Source organism: Chlorocebus sabaeus, chromosome 16 (genome assembly GCF_047675955.1).
Source record: "Chlorocebus sabaeus isolate Y175 chromosome 16, mChlSab1.0.hap1, whole genome shotgun sequence".
Lineage (NCBI taxonomy): Eukaryota > Metazoa > Chordata > Mammalia > Primates > Cercopithecidae > Chlorocebus > Chlorocebus sabaeus.
The window spans coordinates 39,046,200-39,062,251 of NC_132919.1; the positions used below are offsets into that span (position 1 = coordinate 39,046,200).

At 43.9% G+C, this 16,052-nt stretch overlaps 1 protein-coding gene across 3 annotated transcripts in view; it reads right to left on the reverse strand.

Annotated features, from left to right (window-relative positions):
* YPEL2 (yippee like 2) overlaps window positions 1-16,052 on the reverse strand; it is a 64,782-nt gene that overhangs the window by 9,869 nt on the left and 38,861 nt on the right. For all 3 annotated transcript variants that reach the window (XM_008011250.3, XM_008011251.3, XM_008011252.3), the window contains exons 3-4: window positions 1,502-1,545; window positions 407-515 (exon numbers count right to left, since the gene is read on the reverse strand). In XM_008011250.3, coding sequence (XP_008009441.1) covers window positions 407-515; window positions 1,502-1,545 — 153 coding nt within the window. The remainder of the gene's footprint in view (window positions 1-406; window positions 516-1,501; window positions 1,546-16,052) is intronic.

Sequence of the window (16,052 nt, forward strand, 5' to 3'; positions counted from 1 at the left end):
TCCTGGTGTGGCTATTAAATGGCTAGATTGCCTTGGACATATTGTTAACCTCCTTAAGTCTCAGTATCCCTATCCATAAAATAGAGGTGAAGATAGCACCTAACCTCTAAGGCTGCTGATGTATGGCTGGCATATAGTGAGCTCTCAAGAAAGGTTATATGCCATTACTATTATTATTTATTAAATCGAAAGGGGTGTGTGTCTCAGGGGTAGTTGTGAAGGAATGAATAGGAGGAGAGAAGTATATCAACAGAAAGGAAAGAATGAGTGTGTAGACAAGTGACTGTCCTGGTCTAAGACAATCCCACAAGGCCATGGAAAGTCAGTAGAAGAACATGTTCTTCTGGCATAAGGCTCTTGGCAATTCCCATCCAGCCCTCTACCAACCAGACTCTTTTATACTTACATATTTCCAGCCCAGAGTGGTTTTGCAGTTTTCACAGTAAATGTCTGCGACTGCATGCAGTCCTGTTAGCAACACTCGCTCTTCTGCAGGCCCACAGCCCACATTAACTCTGTGTTGAGGCACAAAAAGAGAGAGTGGGTAGTCAGTGACATGCACATCAGTCATTCAAGCTGAGCTTCCAGCAAAAATTAACTGGGCAAGGCTGCCCCAAAGGGAGCCAACCCTGAGCTGAGCGGGTCTAAACCAATCCCCAAAAGGTGGCCACAGGGAAATATCTCAGCTGGAAGGAAATTCAGATCTGCAAGTTCTAGTGGAATGGGTCTACAGAAATAATCTTTATGGTTGACAGTTTGCTTAAAATTTTAATTTGTCTAACAAATACTTCCAATCTGTGACTTAGGGGGACAAGCTGACAGCCACACTGTGAAGTCCACAGCCATAGGCACAGGTCCTCACAGCTTACTGAGGACTGAATGAAGCTGATGCCACACATGGCAGCACAGAGTGGTCCTCATACAGGAATGAGTGATCCCTGGGTGCTGAATAGGCTCTATTCCTTCACAGGGTGCCCAGCTCAAGCCACAGGCCAGATTTCCATTTTTACAGTTTATCAGGCTTATGTGGGCTTCACCTTCCCTTCCCAGGCAAGAGGTGATAAACCTGGTGCCCAGGAATGGCTGAGGGCCCTGGAAACTACACATCTGCCCAAAGTGGGCCTTCCTTCCTCCTTAGGTCCCATGGTAGATCTTGGTGTCTTATTCATCCCTATTCTCTTCCCCAGTGACATATCTCAGATCTCATTATGAGTCCTCCATGTTGAGGCTCTCAGAATCTCCTCAGCTTCTTCCCTGTGGGACTACAGTCCTCTGATGCGCCCTCTGAGGGGAGTGTAGTGAATATGTTATTTTTAGCCAGAGATGTTGGCAAGAAATGTTCCCCAAAGGTAACTGACTACCAATTGTGGAGAGTAATGCTCCACAGGGTTCTACTGTGGCAGAGAGGGCAGGGTTCATTGTTTAATCATCATCAAGGATTGCTTTTTCCCAGCCCTTGAATCTGCACCCCACAAGGAATGTACCATTCAGAGGCACTCACACTGAGTTAAAGAGGTATGCTCGTCCTTGACTTCCTTGGAACGACTGAAATGCAAGAAAACAAATCGATAGTTAGACATCCATTTCACCCACCCGTTTGGGAAACCAACCCCAATCTCAATAAGCATGACCTTCCAGGACTGACAGAGCAAAAGGGAGTACTGAGCCAGTTAATGGTGCCGCTGGCAGATGGTGTGGGGGCGGAGAAGATGGCAGAATAAACAGAGCCACAAAGCTCAATCTGGCCCACTGGACTGTTTTCACTAGCCCAGGTGAGAAAATAAAAAAAGCCCAAACCCACCATGTCATTAAAAACTTCTTGCCTCCTGACATTGCCTGATACAATTAATTCACCTGAGATCATTAATCCGCATTGGCATTCCTGGTCCCACTTGATTTCAGCCATCTGTGCTGGCCACAGCTTTCCCAGGCTGGCCCAGGCATGGAAACCACCACAAGCTCTTTTGCTTGGCCTCTTGGTCCAGCCCTAACAAAGGCAGCAAAAAATCCCCAACCCAAGAATAAACTATCCAACCCACACTCATCGCTTGTCATGCCTTCTAGAAGATTCTAAGGACAGTTTACAATCCTAAATGGGAGCATAGGAGCTCTTTTGAGATGTAAGCAACTCGATCTCTGCATCACAGAAACGCTCATGAAGCAGCAATTCCACTTCAACCTCTAGCTTTACACAGGGGTTTCTTTCTTCTGGCTGGAGGGAGGCACGGAACAGGAGAAACAGGAGCCAGAGCCTGCCATGCAATCTGGCATCTGCTTTCATTAACACAGGCCCTGTCCATGTTTTCCCTCTCTGGTTACACTGAGAAGCCTGCCTGACATGAGCCAGCCATGTTCTGCACTGCTGCCTGCATTTTTAATGTGGCCTAACAACGGTGTCCTGAATTTAATATCTTAGTCTGCCCTGAAAAGCAACCAAAAGCAACCAACAAACAAGGAGGTGGGTGGCTAACAGATGACCAGAGGGTAGGTGAGCACCAGACAGGACTCAGATTAGCACGCGGGACAACCATTTTTGTCAGATGTGCAGGACGTCAGAGATCAGTGCTGCAGGCCAGTGTGAAAGACAAAATTCTCTTTTTTTTTTTTTTGAGATGGAGTCTTGCTCTGTCACCCAGACCAGAATGCAGTGGTGCGATCTCAGCTCACTGCACCTCCATCTCCTGAGTTCAAGCAATTGTCCTGCCTCATGGGTGTCCTGTCATGGGTGGCACCCAATGACACCCATGTTCTGGACTCTTCATGTTCCCTGCATTTCCTTTTTCTTTCTTTCCTTTTTCTCCCTCCCAAGATAGATAGTCTCACTCTGTCACCCAGGCTGGAGTGCAGTGGTGTGACCGTGACTCACTGCAGCCTCCACCTTCTGGGCTCCAGCGATCCTCCTGCCTGAGCCTCCTGAGTAACTGGGACCAAAGGTGCATACCACCATAACCAGCTATTAAAAAAAAAAAATTATAGAGACAGGGTGTTGCTATGTTACCCAGATTGGTCTTGAACTCATAGGCTCATGCAATCCACCTGCCTCAGCTTTCCAAAGTGTTGGGATTACAGGTGTGAGTCACCGCACCCAGCCTGTTTTCTTTTGTCTTTAGCATCCTGGATTGAAATCATCTGTTTATTTATCTCACTCCCTCAGTAGACTGTGAGCTCCCTGAAGGCGTGCGCCATGTCTTCAATCTCTCTCTGAATGCCCAACACATAAGCATGTGCATCTGGCACACAATAGTCATTTATTAAATATTCTGAGTCGATTACATTGTCTCTAGTTTCTTTCGTTTTCTATAAACAACTTTACTGAACTATAAGTGACATAGTAAATGGTATATATTTGAAGTGTACTATTGGATGAGTTTTAATATCTGTCTATATCTGTGAAACCATCACCACAATCAAGATTAAACTGACCATCACACCCAAACATCTCCTCATATCCCTCTGAATCCTCTTACCACTTATAGATCCATAGGTGATTACAGTTTTCTGTCACTATAATTTATATTTTCTGGAATCTTTTTTTGAGACAAGGTCTCACTCTGTCACCCAGGATGGAGTGTAGAGGCACGATCATGGCTCACTGCAGCCTTGATCTCCTGGGCTCAAGTGATCCTTCTGCCTCAACCTCCCGAGTAGCTGGGACTACAGGGGTGCACCACCGTGCCTGGCTAATTTTGGAATTTTTGTAGATATGGAATCTTGCCATGTTGCCCAAGTTGGTCTCCTGAGCTCAAGTGATCCACCCAATCTGCCTGCCTTGGCCTCCCAAAGTGCTGGGATTACAGATGTGAGTCACCATGTCCAGTCTAGAATTTTTTTAAGCAAACAAAATGTATTTTCATTTACAGTGTATATGTGTTTGACTTTTTTCACTCAGCACAATTCTTTTAGGATTCATCCATGTTGAACATATCAACAATTTATTCCCTTTTTGCTGCTGAGTAGTATTCTATTCTATGGATATCACAGTTCTTCTTTTTGGTTTGGTTTTAATAAGAGATTTGAACTAGCTGATCTTCAAATCCCCTTCTAGCTTCAAAATTATATTCTCTTATTATTCCATGGTCCTAAGTTACAGGTAATTTGGAATGTCATCCTCTAAGAAACATTTGCTAAGACCTTCAAGTTCAGAGCTTAGAAGAAGGTGACTATTGAGAAACAAATCCCAGAAGAAAGCAGACAGGAAAGTAACAGGAAGCAACAGAGCTTCACCAGTAATGACAGAGAAAGGCTTTGAATAATGCATTCACTTCTTTCTCACCCCTGGATCACTGACACTCTGCCAGACACAATTAGAAATACAGGGAGACAGGCAACACTGTGAGACTTACCAGGGCAGCGGTATCCCAGCAAGGTGTGCAAGACAATCCCCCAGACAACCCTTTTCTCCAGGGCAGTGAGGAAACACTAGCTCATTTTATATATTTTATCTTTAAAAAATAAGTTTTGCTAAACCGTTACAATACATGGATTGCCACTAGGCCTTCCCTGGACTGGCATGTGTCCTGTATGTATAGGTATCTGGAAGGAAGGGGTCCACTGTGGGGGTCAGAGGTGACAAAGGTGTTCTTCTGCCTCTGCTTTCAGCATACTGTGAATACTATTGTTTCTGTGAATAAGGCTAATCTTTTTTTTTTTTGAAAAACAAGATCATTAAATAACAGGATCTTTGCAATGTTTTGCATATGAGATGGAGTACTACAAAGGGGTTCACTTATGGTAAAGTACCTGAACCCTGTGCTATAGAGAGAACTGGCTTTTCTCAATATTTTTACCTTATATTATTTTTGTGGCTAAAAAATGATATGCCTGTACAAAAATTAATTTGAAATGGAGGATATTCAGAAGAAAATCTCTGTGACCTTGTGTTAGAAGACAGTTCTTAGATATACCAGAAACACAATCTATAAAAGAGAAAAAAACTGATAAACTGAACTTCATCAGAATCAGTCCACATCAAAATGGTTAAATATTTTTTCTTTAACTGACAAAACCAAGTGTTGGCATGAATATGTAGCAACTGGAACTCTCAAACATTGCAAAACAGTACAGCAACTTTGGAAATGAGTCTGGCAATTTCACTTACCCAAGGGAAATGAAAGCCTATGTTCACACAAAAACCTGTATGAGAGTGTTTTTAACAGCTTAATTCATAATCGCCCCAAACTGGAAACAACCTAAATGTCTCAAATGGTAACTGGATAAGTAGACTGGTATATCCATATAATACTATTCTGTAATAAAGAGGAACAAACTATTGATATACAGAACAACATGGATGAATTTGAAACACATTACGCTAAGAAGATTGGTAAAAAGAATGTTTAACTATAAGAGTTAGTAAGAGAGATGGAATTGATCTGTTATCTTGGTAACAGAAGAACGGTACTCTTAGGCCCTATAACAAAAGAAAGTCTTATAATCACTATTAGACTATATATTTATAAGACTATAAAACTAAATAGACTGTAAGACGCCCAGGTCCTAAGACTTATCTATGTTAAAACTCATATGACTCATATTCAAAGAGTGAATTTTACTGTATGTAAATTAAAAATTTTTTTAAATTAATAAATTTTTTACTGTATGTAAATTAAAAATTTTTTAAATTAATAAATTCGTAAAATAATAAGTCATTTCTAAAATCTATGCCTGCACACTCTATTCCTGTATCTGTACAATCAGGAATTGTAAGCAATTCCCTAATCTATTTAAAACTATTCCAAACAAAGAGTTTCAGAGGGGTTTGAACCCTTGTTCATTTTCATATTTTTTAATTCTTTTTTTAAAATTATGTTTGTGGAGGATAATTCTGAAATATAGTAAAAATACTTTTCAGTGCTAGGTGTGATGGCTCATGCCTATAATCCCGGCACTATGGGAGGCCGAGGCAGGGGGACCACTTGAGGTCAGGAGTTTGAGACCAGTTGGTCAACACGGTGAGACCTCATCTTTACAGAAAAAACCCAAAACCAAAACCAAAAAACCACTTTTCTTGAGAGTTTTCAAGAACAACCCTCTCATTAGAATAGGTCTTTTGAATTACTGTATCAGGAAGTGATCAACCAAGATTTTTTTAAAGGAGTATATCCAATCACATATACCTTCAGTAAAATTTAAAACAATTTTATGATTATTTTCTTTCATCCATTTAAATTATATAAATGTTCATTAAAAATTGTATGCTTACAATGTACATATTACATGGCAGCACACATATGTAATTTATAAATAAGTATATACATATTAGGAGTTTATGCTCAAATATTTTACTGATAGGGGTATGTCATTTTAAAAGTGTGAAGGCCAATGTTCTGGGGGTTCCTGTCTGCTTCCAGGCTGGTCCTAAGAGTCACTTTCTCTGGCCTGACACAGATTAGAATTCCTAGAGAGAGTTGGGGTGGGGGAGGGTACGTGGCAGAGCAGAGAAATGCCAGCCAGGCCCCGAGGCACCTCCAATGGCTTCCTCCAGGCCTGGTTTGAGAGAGTCTACTGGGAGAGGCCCACACGTACAAAGGGTACTGAACCCCCTCTCAGGGCTGTCCTGGTGGCCATAGCCACTCAGGTTCCCGTGAGGAGCAGTATCTATGAACCTCTGTTTCCTCAGCCTGGCACTCGGGATCAGCTGTGTTTTTTGAGGCAGAGCTCTGGAAGCCTTTTCCATCATGGGTTCCATTCTGGGGCCCCTGCCAAGTCAACAATTATGATGAGAAAAACAGCCATGGAGAACAACAAGCTTCTTGCAGATAGACACAGACAAGAATAGCCCCAGCTGGGTTACTGGATCCTGTGGGGCCCAGCCCTGCCTGGCACGGCCTGGCACTCCCTGGAGTGAGGGTGGTACCGAAGGTGGGGAGACAGAAAGGAAGTTAAGGAAGCAATTAGAATAAAGCAAACAGAATTTCAGACCAGGAGATGCCAAACAGACTGTCAGACACATTTGTTTGCTGTCATTACTGCCAGGCAACAAGGCAGCTCTTTTCCATGTTGTGTATCAACCAAGGCTGGTGTGCAGGCCTCCAGGAAAGGGTTTTTGTTTTGTTTTTTAAGCCACACAAAACTTTTCTTCTGTCCTTTAAAGTAATAGTTCCAGGCCCAGCCCTTCCAGCCAGCTCAAAGGAATGGAAAGGGCTTTGAGTTTCCTGTTTAGTAGCCAAAACCACGGATTTTGGGCCCCTTTAGAAGTCTGGAAGGCAGAAACTCCTTTTAAAAGTAGGAGAACCACAGAAAAATGAATACTCTGGATTGAAGCGGGAGGCAGCAACAGAGCAAACGTGTGAGTTTCTTCCCCCGGTGACAGATACAGGTCCTCACCTTGGAGTCCTATTCACTTGAACAGGCTTCTCCCTACATGAAGGGTCCAGCAGAGGAGCAGAGCCTCTCACACTTCGGCCCCTTTCTCTCTCTAGGAAGATCAACCATTAGCCACCGAGCATATCCCTCAGGAGGTGCAGAGAGATCGGGGAAGCAGACGCCCACCTGCCTCACCAGCTGACACCTGGGAACTAGGTGACCCCTTGCACATCTGCACAGGGTAAGAGGATCCAGTCTTGGCATCAGAAGATTCAGGTTCAAGTCCTGGCTTTACAACTTCAACTTATTAGTCACTTGACCCTGAAAGAGTTAGTTAACCTCTGAGCTGCCCCATCTTTTTCATCTGTAAGTAGAAACCATGTCTATTTCCTAGGGTTGCTGAGAACAGTAAGTGAGGTAAATGAAGCACAGAGTAAAAAGTCCCTACCTCTCCTCTTTGGCCTTTTCAGGAGCCTGGAGGAGAGAGATGAAAAGGTTGACTCTAACCTACTTGGTTCTTCAAACCTCTTTCTTTGGTGACTTTGGTCTCCCTCTTTCTCTATTATGCCAAAAGGTAAGGCTTCCCCACTTTGCAATTCGATGTCTCCATTAAAATGGAGGCATGGGACTGAAGCTCCCCATGAGACTTTCCAGTTACAATTTTCTGTGAATCCACCTCTCTTAAAGCACCTGGCACTTGCTTCCTCAACTTACCACTCATACACAGTGTTACCTGCACAAGCTTCAGAGTCATATTGCCAGGGTACAAGTCCTGGTTGTGCTAGATACTAGCTATGTTACTACCTTGAACAAGCTCATTAACCTCTCTGAGCCACAATTTTCTAGTCTGTAAAACAGGCACAACAAAATAGCTCTCATTCACACCAGATTTGTATAAGAGATAAGTTAGGGCTGGCCGTGGTGGCTCATGCTTGTAATCCTAGCACTTTGGGAGGCCGAGGAGGGCAGATCACTTGAGGTCAGGAGTTCGAGACCAGCCTAGCCAATACGGCGAAACCCCGACTCTACTAAAAATACAAAAATTAGCTGGGTGTGGTGATGCATGCCTGTAATCCCAGCTACGTGGGAAGCTGAGACAAGAGAATCACTTGAACCTAGGAGGCAAAGGTCGTCGAGATGGCGCCACTGCACTCCAGCCTGGGAGACACAGAAAGACTCCATCTCCAAAAAAAAAAAAAAAAAAAAAAAGAAGTTACATATTGTTTATCAAGTGCTTCATAAACTTCAAGACTCTATATACTTCGTTACTGTTAGAATGTTTCTATTATACAGCTTTAAACAAAACTCATTAGGCTGGGCGTGGTGGCTGAAGCCTGTAATCCCAGCACTTTTCCCAGCACTTTGGGAGGCTAAGGCAGGCGGATCACTTGAGGTCAGGAAGTTCGAGACCAGCCTGGCCAACATGGCAAAACCCCGTCTCCACCAAAAATGGAAAAATTAGCCAGGCATGGTGGCGCATGCCTGTAATCCCAGCTACTCGGGAGGCTGAAGCAGGAAAATCACGTGAACCCGGGAGGTGGAGGTTATAGTAAGCCAAGGTCACACTACTGCACTCCAGATTGGGTGACAGAGTGAGACCCTGTCAAAACAAAACAAAACAAAACAAAACAAAAACCCCAAACTTATTGATGTGCTGAGTTCAAAGAAAACCAACAAAAAAACTTACTGGTACAAACATAAACTTGAGCTTTTAAACATTGAGATGTAATTCACATTACCATCACCCTTTTAAAGTAGACAATTCAGTGGTTCTTATATTCACAAGGTCAGGCAACTATCACCACTATCTATTTCCAGAACATTTTCACACTCCAAAAAGAAATCACACACCATTAGCCGTCAGCCTCCATCTCCCTCGCCTCCAGCCTCTGGCAAGCATAAATCTACTCGCTGTCTCTATGGATTTGCTCAAGGCACTATACATTTCAACCCCTTTAAAGTACTTTCAGGTGTCTCAGTGAGAAGGCATCAGAAGTGTTTAGGTACAGATACAAAGGAGGATTAGTAAAACCTTTGCCCTTGGAGTGTTGGCTAAACCCCAACAACTCAACAGATCTCACATTCTGTAGGGAAGGGTCAGATCAGTCCTTTTTCCATTCTTTTCTCCAACCATGGTTAGGCTTGGTGAGGTTTCCTACATTGGGTCAAAGTAAGCCATAGGCTCCATTCCAAAGAGTTGGAACCCAAGCAAAACAGTCCTAGATCCTGTTTGGATTTCAGCCTTGAGGATGCATATGGAGACAGTGAGAGGGGTAATGATAAAGAACAAAGTTTAAAACTTCCAGAATTAGAACCCGAGTGCAACTGAAAGAAGCTGTGAACATTTAGGTAAGAGGAAAGACTGAAGGGGATTTATTCCATCTTCTCTGCAATAAGAACAAGAGGAAATAGACGGAAATGAGAGACTTGAGTTAATTATAAAGGAAGAACTTCCTGACTCTATTTGTCTTCCACATGGGGACATAGGTCACCAGTAAAGACTAGAATAGAACAAAGCCACTGTATATGCTTATGATTTTAAAAAGACTGTCACATACCTGTCTAGGAACCTTTGAGATGGGGGTAAAAAACCGAGGGGCGAAAGGATGGCTTTCTTAAGGCCCTTCCTCCTGTGGCTTTGAGCTATGGTAGTCTCCATTCACTCACACATTCCCTCAACAGATGGAGGGAGGGGCAGGGAAGCCACTGGCTCTAAAGGAGGAAATATCTGCTGTGTGGAGTCATAAAATTCCAAGAGCATGGGAACATTCACATGCTTGGAACTGCAAAAACAAAAGGTGGTGTGGGGCCTGGGTGCTGGTGTTTTATTGATGAAAGGGAGAGATTCAGCCAGGCACGGTGGCTCACGCCTGTAATCCTAGCACTGTGGGAGGCTGAGGTGGGTGGATCACCTGAGGTCAGGGAGTTCAAGATGAGCCTGGCCAACATGGTGAAACTTCGTCTCTACCAAAAAATACCAAAAAATTAGCTGGGCGTGGTGGTGTGCACCTATAATCCCAGCTACTCGGGAGGCTGAGGCATGAGAATTGCTTGAGGTGGAGGTTGCAGTGAGCTGAGATCACGCCATTGCACGCCAGCCTGGATGACAGAGTGAGACCTTGTCTCAAAAAAAAAAAAAAAAAGAGAGAGGAGGAGACTCTGGGATTTAAGCCATTTAATGATCAGACTTTTCAAATTCCCTTCCTGTTGACCTACATGAACTGGGCCCTTTTAGAGTCCTTTTAGGAGTCTCAGTGACAAGGTATCAGAAGAAGTATTTAGGGGAACTAAGCCACTTTCAGGGATGGGCCTAGGGAATGGGGCAGAGAGAGATCCTATAAGATCTGTTGCCTCATGGTGTCGTGTTGCCTGATATTCAAGGGAAAGGATGCAGGCTTTGGAGCCTGAGAGGGACTGGACCCAGCCCTCACTAGCTGTGTAACCTTGGGCCAGTCACTTAATCCTTCTGAGCCTCAGGGTTCTCTACAGAAGGGAGAAACATATTGCCGATTCAATAACGCCCTATTCCAGAGGGACATGGTGAAGATGAAACGATTGTGCATTACATGATTGTGTGTATAGTAAGTATCAAATGTGGCTCATAAAAAGCATTTAATAAATGTGTTTCCCTTCATACCAGCACAGGCTTTAAAATGGGAGCTGCGTAAATAGTCTGGAGGGGCCAGGCTGTTCAGTCAGAGCTCCCCAGACTCTTCCAAATCCCCCTACAGCTTAGACCCCATAAGTTCCTCTCCCACACCTCTTCCAACTGTCCTAAGGGCTTCAAATGGGGCTTGGGCAGTGTGGTTGTTCTCTGCTGAACCAGGAGCAGGATAAACCTCTCTAGTCTGTGGCATGGGGTTAGAACAGCAGATGCCAAGGTAAACATGCAGCCAGTGGGAAAGCGGATGCTGCCAGCTCTCAGCGTCCTGCAGAGAAGGAGTGAGGCATGGGAAGCAATGCCTCACCCAGAAAGATGGAGAGTAGGGGATGACCATGATCAGATATCCCCATCCTCTACAGAAGAGAGGCCAACATGTCATCCTCACCAGGTCTGTTTAGGGAGTCTAGCTTCTGAGTTAGACACTAAGGGTGGTGCCAGGACACGATGGCAGTCAGTCATTAAGAGCTGGGCCCTCTTCAGTTCAAATATAAGCCAGAATCGTCAGGAGGGCTGAAATATGGGAGCTCAAATGTCTCTCAAAGCCATTGGGCCCTTGAAAACAATTGTTAGAGTTAAAAATGATATGTAAATTAATATGCCTAGGAAGAACAAATACCAATTTCCTTACTTATGTTTCAGTTTGCATTCCTGATCCCAAAGCCAAATGGGCACTGGCAAATGAAAATGTTCTTATACTTCAAAGGCTGCCTATGAGGTCAGCGAGCAAAGCCTACCGACCCCCAAAGTAAGACTTCCTTTATCACCAATCTAGGCAAAGGCGGCCTGAGAAAGCCACCCTCCACAACGGAAGCCGCACGCTGCAGAGGGGATTGCTTTGAAAATATTCTCTTTTTCTTTTCTTTTTTTTTTTTGAGACGATGTCTTGATCTTGTTGCCCAGGCTGACATGCACTGGCGTGATCTGGGCTCACTGCAACCTCTGTCTCCCAGGTTCAAGCGATTCTCCCGCCTCGGCCTCCCGAGCAGCTGGGATTACAGGCACGCACCACCATGCCCAGCTACTTTCTAATAAGCAATCACTACAGTGAAATTAGACTTTGTAGATGAGACTGAGGTGGCTCATAAAAGTGAGTTAGAAATTATGAAATAACAGTTATGGCTCACACTCATATGATAACTACCATGTATCAGGCAGGATTCAAACAGTAACTCCAAGCAAAGTAACTTAATCCTCTCAACAAAAAACAATGAAAATCAGGTAGGTACAATCATTCCTCCTACCTTACAGATGAGAAAAGTAAGGCAAAGACAGGCTAGGAAATATGCCTAAGGTCCAACAATCTGGCCGGACGCTGTGGCTCACACCTATAATCCCAGCACTTTGGGAGGCTGAGGTGGGCGGATCACCTGAGGTCAGGAGATTCTGACCAGTCTGCCAACATGGTGAAACCCCGTCTCTACCAAACATACAAACATTAGCCGGATGTGGTGGTGGGTGCCTGTAATCCAGCTACTAGAGAGGTTGAGGCAGGAGAATCGCTTGAACCTGGGAGACAGAGGTTGCAGTGAGCCCAGATCACGCCACTGCATGCCAGTCTGGGCGACAGAGAGAGACTCCAGCTCAAAAAACAACAACAAAACAAACCCACAATTAATAAATGATCCAGGCAGAGGTCCAGGCAGTGTGGCTCTAAAGTCCAGGGGAGAATGAAATGAAGATGGGGTCATGAAGGTGCCATCCAAATGACTTCCTAAAAGGAAGGGAGCCTAAACAGAATGAGACTAAAACTGACAGGTATACAGTATGCCAGAAAATGCAAAACACTTTCACATGTGAACTGATAAAACCTCCAAGACAGAAGAGGACACTGAAGCCCAGCGCTATTTAAGAAACTTCTCCAGTTTCACACAGCTTGTAAGTCAAGGTCAGAACTTTAAACCCACAGCTTTTGACTCTAAGTCCCAAAATTTTTCTAGAGGGTATTCACTGGGAAAGTCTGTCTCTCTGATGAAGAAGGATGGATCAATCTGTCAGAAGTTATGAAAATCTCTTAGGCTATTCAAATTTCTCTGCTCTGATTCCATACTGACTTAGCAATGTCCTAAATTTAATTCTCTCGCTCAAGTGGGTTTATCTTCAACAAAGACAACATACAGTCCAAGTTTTCAGGATGATCTGCTCCGCTGTAAATTAATGCATTAGAATTGCATTTTCCCAATTAACTTCCTGTGAGTTGTGTGACTGTGAATCACTTCACCAGAGTTTGGTCACTCAAGTGAACAGATAATATTAAATTTGTACACCTACAATGCTTAAGGCTGACTGAGGACCGCCGAGGGGAATACCCTCTGAGTCCCAGCCTAAAAACAGCTTTTTCATCTCAAGACTGAATGAATGATTCTAATTTAAAATCTCTTGGAAACAAAAAATTAAAAGCTAAGAAACTCTAAATCCCTTCTTTCTTTGGCACCAAGACCACACGGCAAAGAACTAGCAAAGAATACCGAAGAATGCTTCAGGAGTGGTAAAGAGAAATATTTAAGTAATTACAGGCCACTGGAACCTCATGCAGTGGGCTATAGTTTGGGTACAGTGGAGGATCTCAAAGGAAAACATACATACACGACTTTATGCAGTTTTAAATACACTCACAGATACTGGGATTTGAAAGACCCCCCCTACTCGTAAAGGTCAACCACGCACCTGAAGCATGGCTCTCCCCCACATTTCTACCAAACCTCTCCTTGAATACTTTCAGGGGCAGAGAACTCACTACCTCCTGAGGAAGCCCATTCTACTGCCAATGACTCTGACAATGCCAAAATTCCTCATGTGAGCTGAGCTCTTTCTCCTTAGAGCTTTCTGATTCCTCCATCTTTAGATCCGTTACACTTCAGGTTATAGATTTAAAGCTCTTATCTCTCCCACATGAGGTTTTCCTTCTATGTAACTTCTCCCAGTTTAGTAGCTTGGTAGAATGAAAGAATTATGCAGTTGGATAAACTGACTAGATTCAGTTCCCAGTTCTAGCACTTCCTCTGCCATGTCCTCTTGGGTTGTTCAGCTTTCAGGTCAAAAGTTCCTCATCTGTGAAATGGGATAACAATATCCACCTTCTTCCTACCAGTCCCTTCAAATTTTCCCTATGTGGCCTGGTCTATGTTCACTATTGTTTTCTATACCTCTTTTCCATTTCATACTAAAAGGTGTTCCCTAGACACTTCCTACACTTTTCTTCTAATGCTAATCAAAGCACCAGGCCTTACTGAAACAATTAATTGGGCTGCAGGTTGCATGCACAAACCAAAGTACATAGATTTACATGATTGTCCCTGTTGTGGTAGTTGTCCAACATCAGGCTTTCCTCCCGTGAGTGCATTAGCATATATCCACCTTCAACCATTTTATTCCAACCCTCTGGGACTGGATTTAGGAGTAGAGTTGTGTGAAACAGGATCAAGGAAGAGACAATGTTACTTGAAAGGGTCATGGTGGTAAGAATTATGGTGGGGATTGAAGAACTCATAGTCGAAGAGCCTCATGAAAGAGACATGGGCATATAATTGTTAGAAGGATTTGAGCATAGGGTGCTTGCCAAAATGCAAAAGCACACACTGATGCCTCTCGGTATTCCCTCCAGAAATGGAACATAACTGGGTCAGAATATCCAGACTACCCACTCCACCCCTGCCAGGCAAGGCTAGATCATCTGCCTTCAACTAGGATGGTGTCCTTAGCTAGATCCCCGATACTCTGAACTGGGATTGCATCATCTGTGAAATGAAGGGATTGAGCAAGGTCTCTTACAAGGGTGAACATTCTGTGAGTCCATATTCTCAAGAGAATAGATGCCTCACATATTAAATGAACATTTCTGACTCAGACTTCTCTTGTGTTTTCAAACTTCCTGTTTATCTGCGTAAAAAGCAAGTCTTTTCTGCTCATCAGATGACTGACCTTATCTGATCATTCCTTAAGACTCCCATCTTTAGACACAGAAACATAAACCCCTTCCACTTATTTGGGTGCTCAATCTTTCTCAGCCAACGCAAGCGCCCGACTTGCTGCAAAATATCAAGCACTGGAAAACAATCTCCAGAGCAAAAAAGCTTTGTGTCACACTAAAGCAATCTCCGACGGTAACAAATTAGAGGGAAACCCAAGTGTCCAATAAGAAGGGAATGGCTCAGAATGTTGTGCTAGGGCTGAATGAAGAAATACTGTGTCTCCGTGATGATAAATCAACAAATATCTAATGAACAGCCATGTCAGAGCCTTGCTGGGCACCGCAGAGAGCACACAGCTAGTCCATCTAGCCACCTAGAAAACAGGACTAAAATACATTAAGTCTAAAGCAGTATAATTTGTGGCAATAAATTATGGTTGTTAAAGGAGTTCAGAGAAGATGGATGGGACAGGAGGAGATGAGAGCGCTGCAGGAGGGCTGATCACAGCAGAGGGCTTTCATGAAGAGGAAGTAAGGTCAAAGAGGCTGTGAGGCCTTGAAAGCCAACAGAAGCCCCGGCGACCTACTCCATCTATAGTGATTAAGCAGCTGGAAGTGCATCTGTTTCGCGGCTAAGGACTCCTCGGTACAGTCTAGCTACGTCCCCATCTCTTTACTACGGAGAATAACAACTCGAGGAGAAATCAATGGTGGCCCTGAGATGTTTACAACATATAATAATAAAAATAGGCTGGGCACCACTGCTCACGCCTGTAATCCCAGCACTTTGGGAAGCTGAGGCAGGTGGATCATGAGGTCAGTTCGAGACCAGCCTGGCCAACATGGCGAAATCCCATCTCTACCAAAAATACAAATTAGCTGGGTGTGGTGGTACGTGCCTGTAATCCCAGCTACTCAGGAGGCTGAGGCAGGAGAATCACTTCGGCCTGGGAGGAGGAGGTTGCAGTAAGCCGAGACCATGTCATTGCACTCCAGACTAGGCAACAGAGCCCGTCTCAAAAAATTAAAAAGTAATAATAACACCACACTGTATGTTCCATGGTTTTGATACTGCCTCAGGGCATTGTCATAAGCACTATTTCCTCTCACTTCTCACAACCACCTTGGGTATGAGGAAAGGCAACAGTGGATGGGGATAGAGTCAGTCCTAAAACA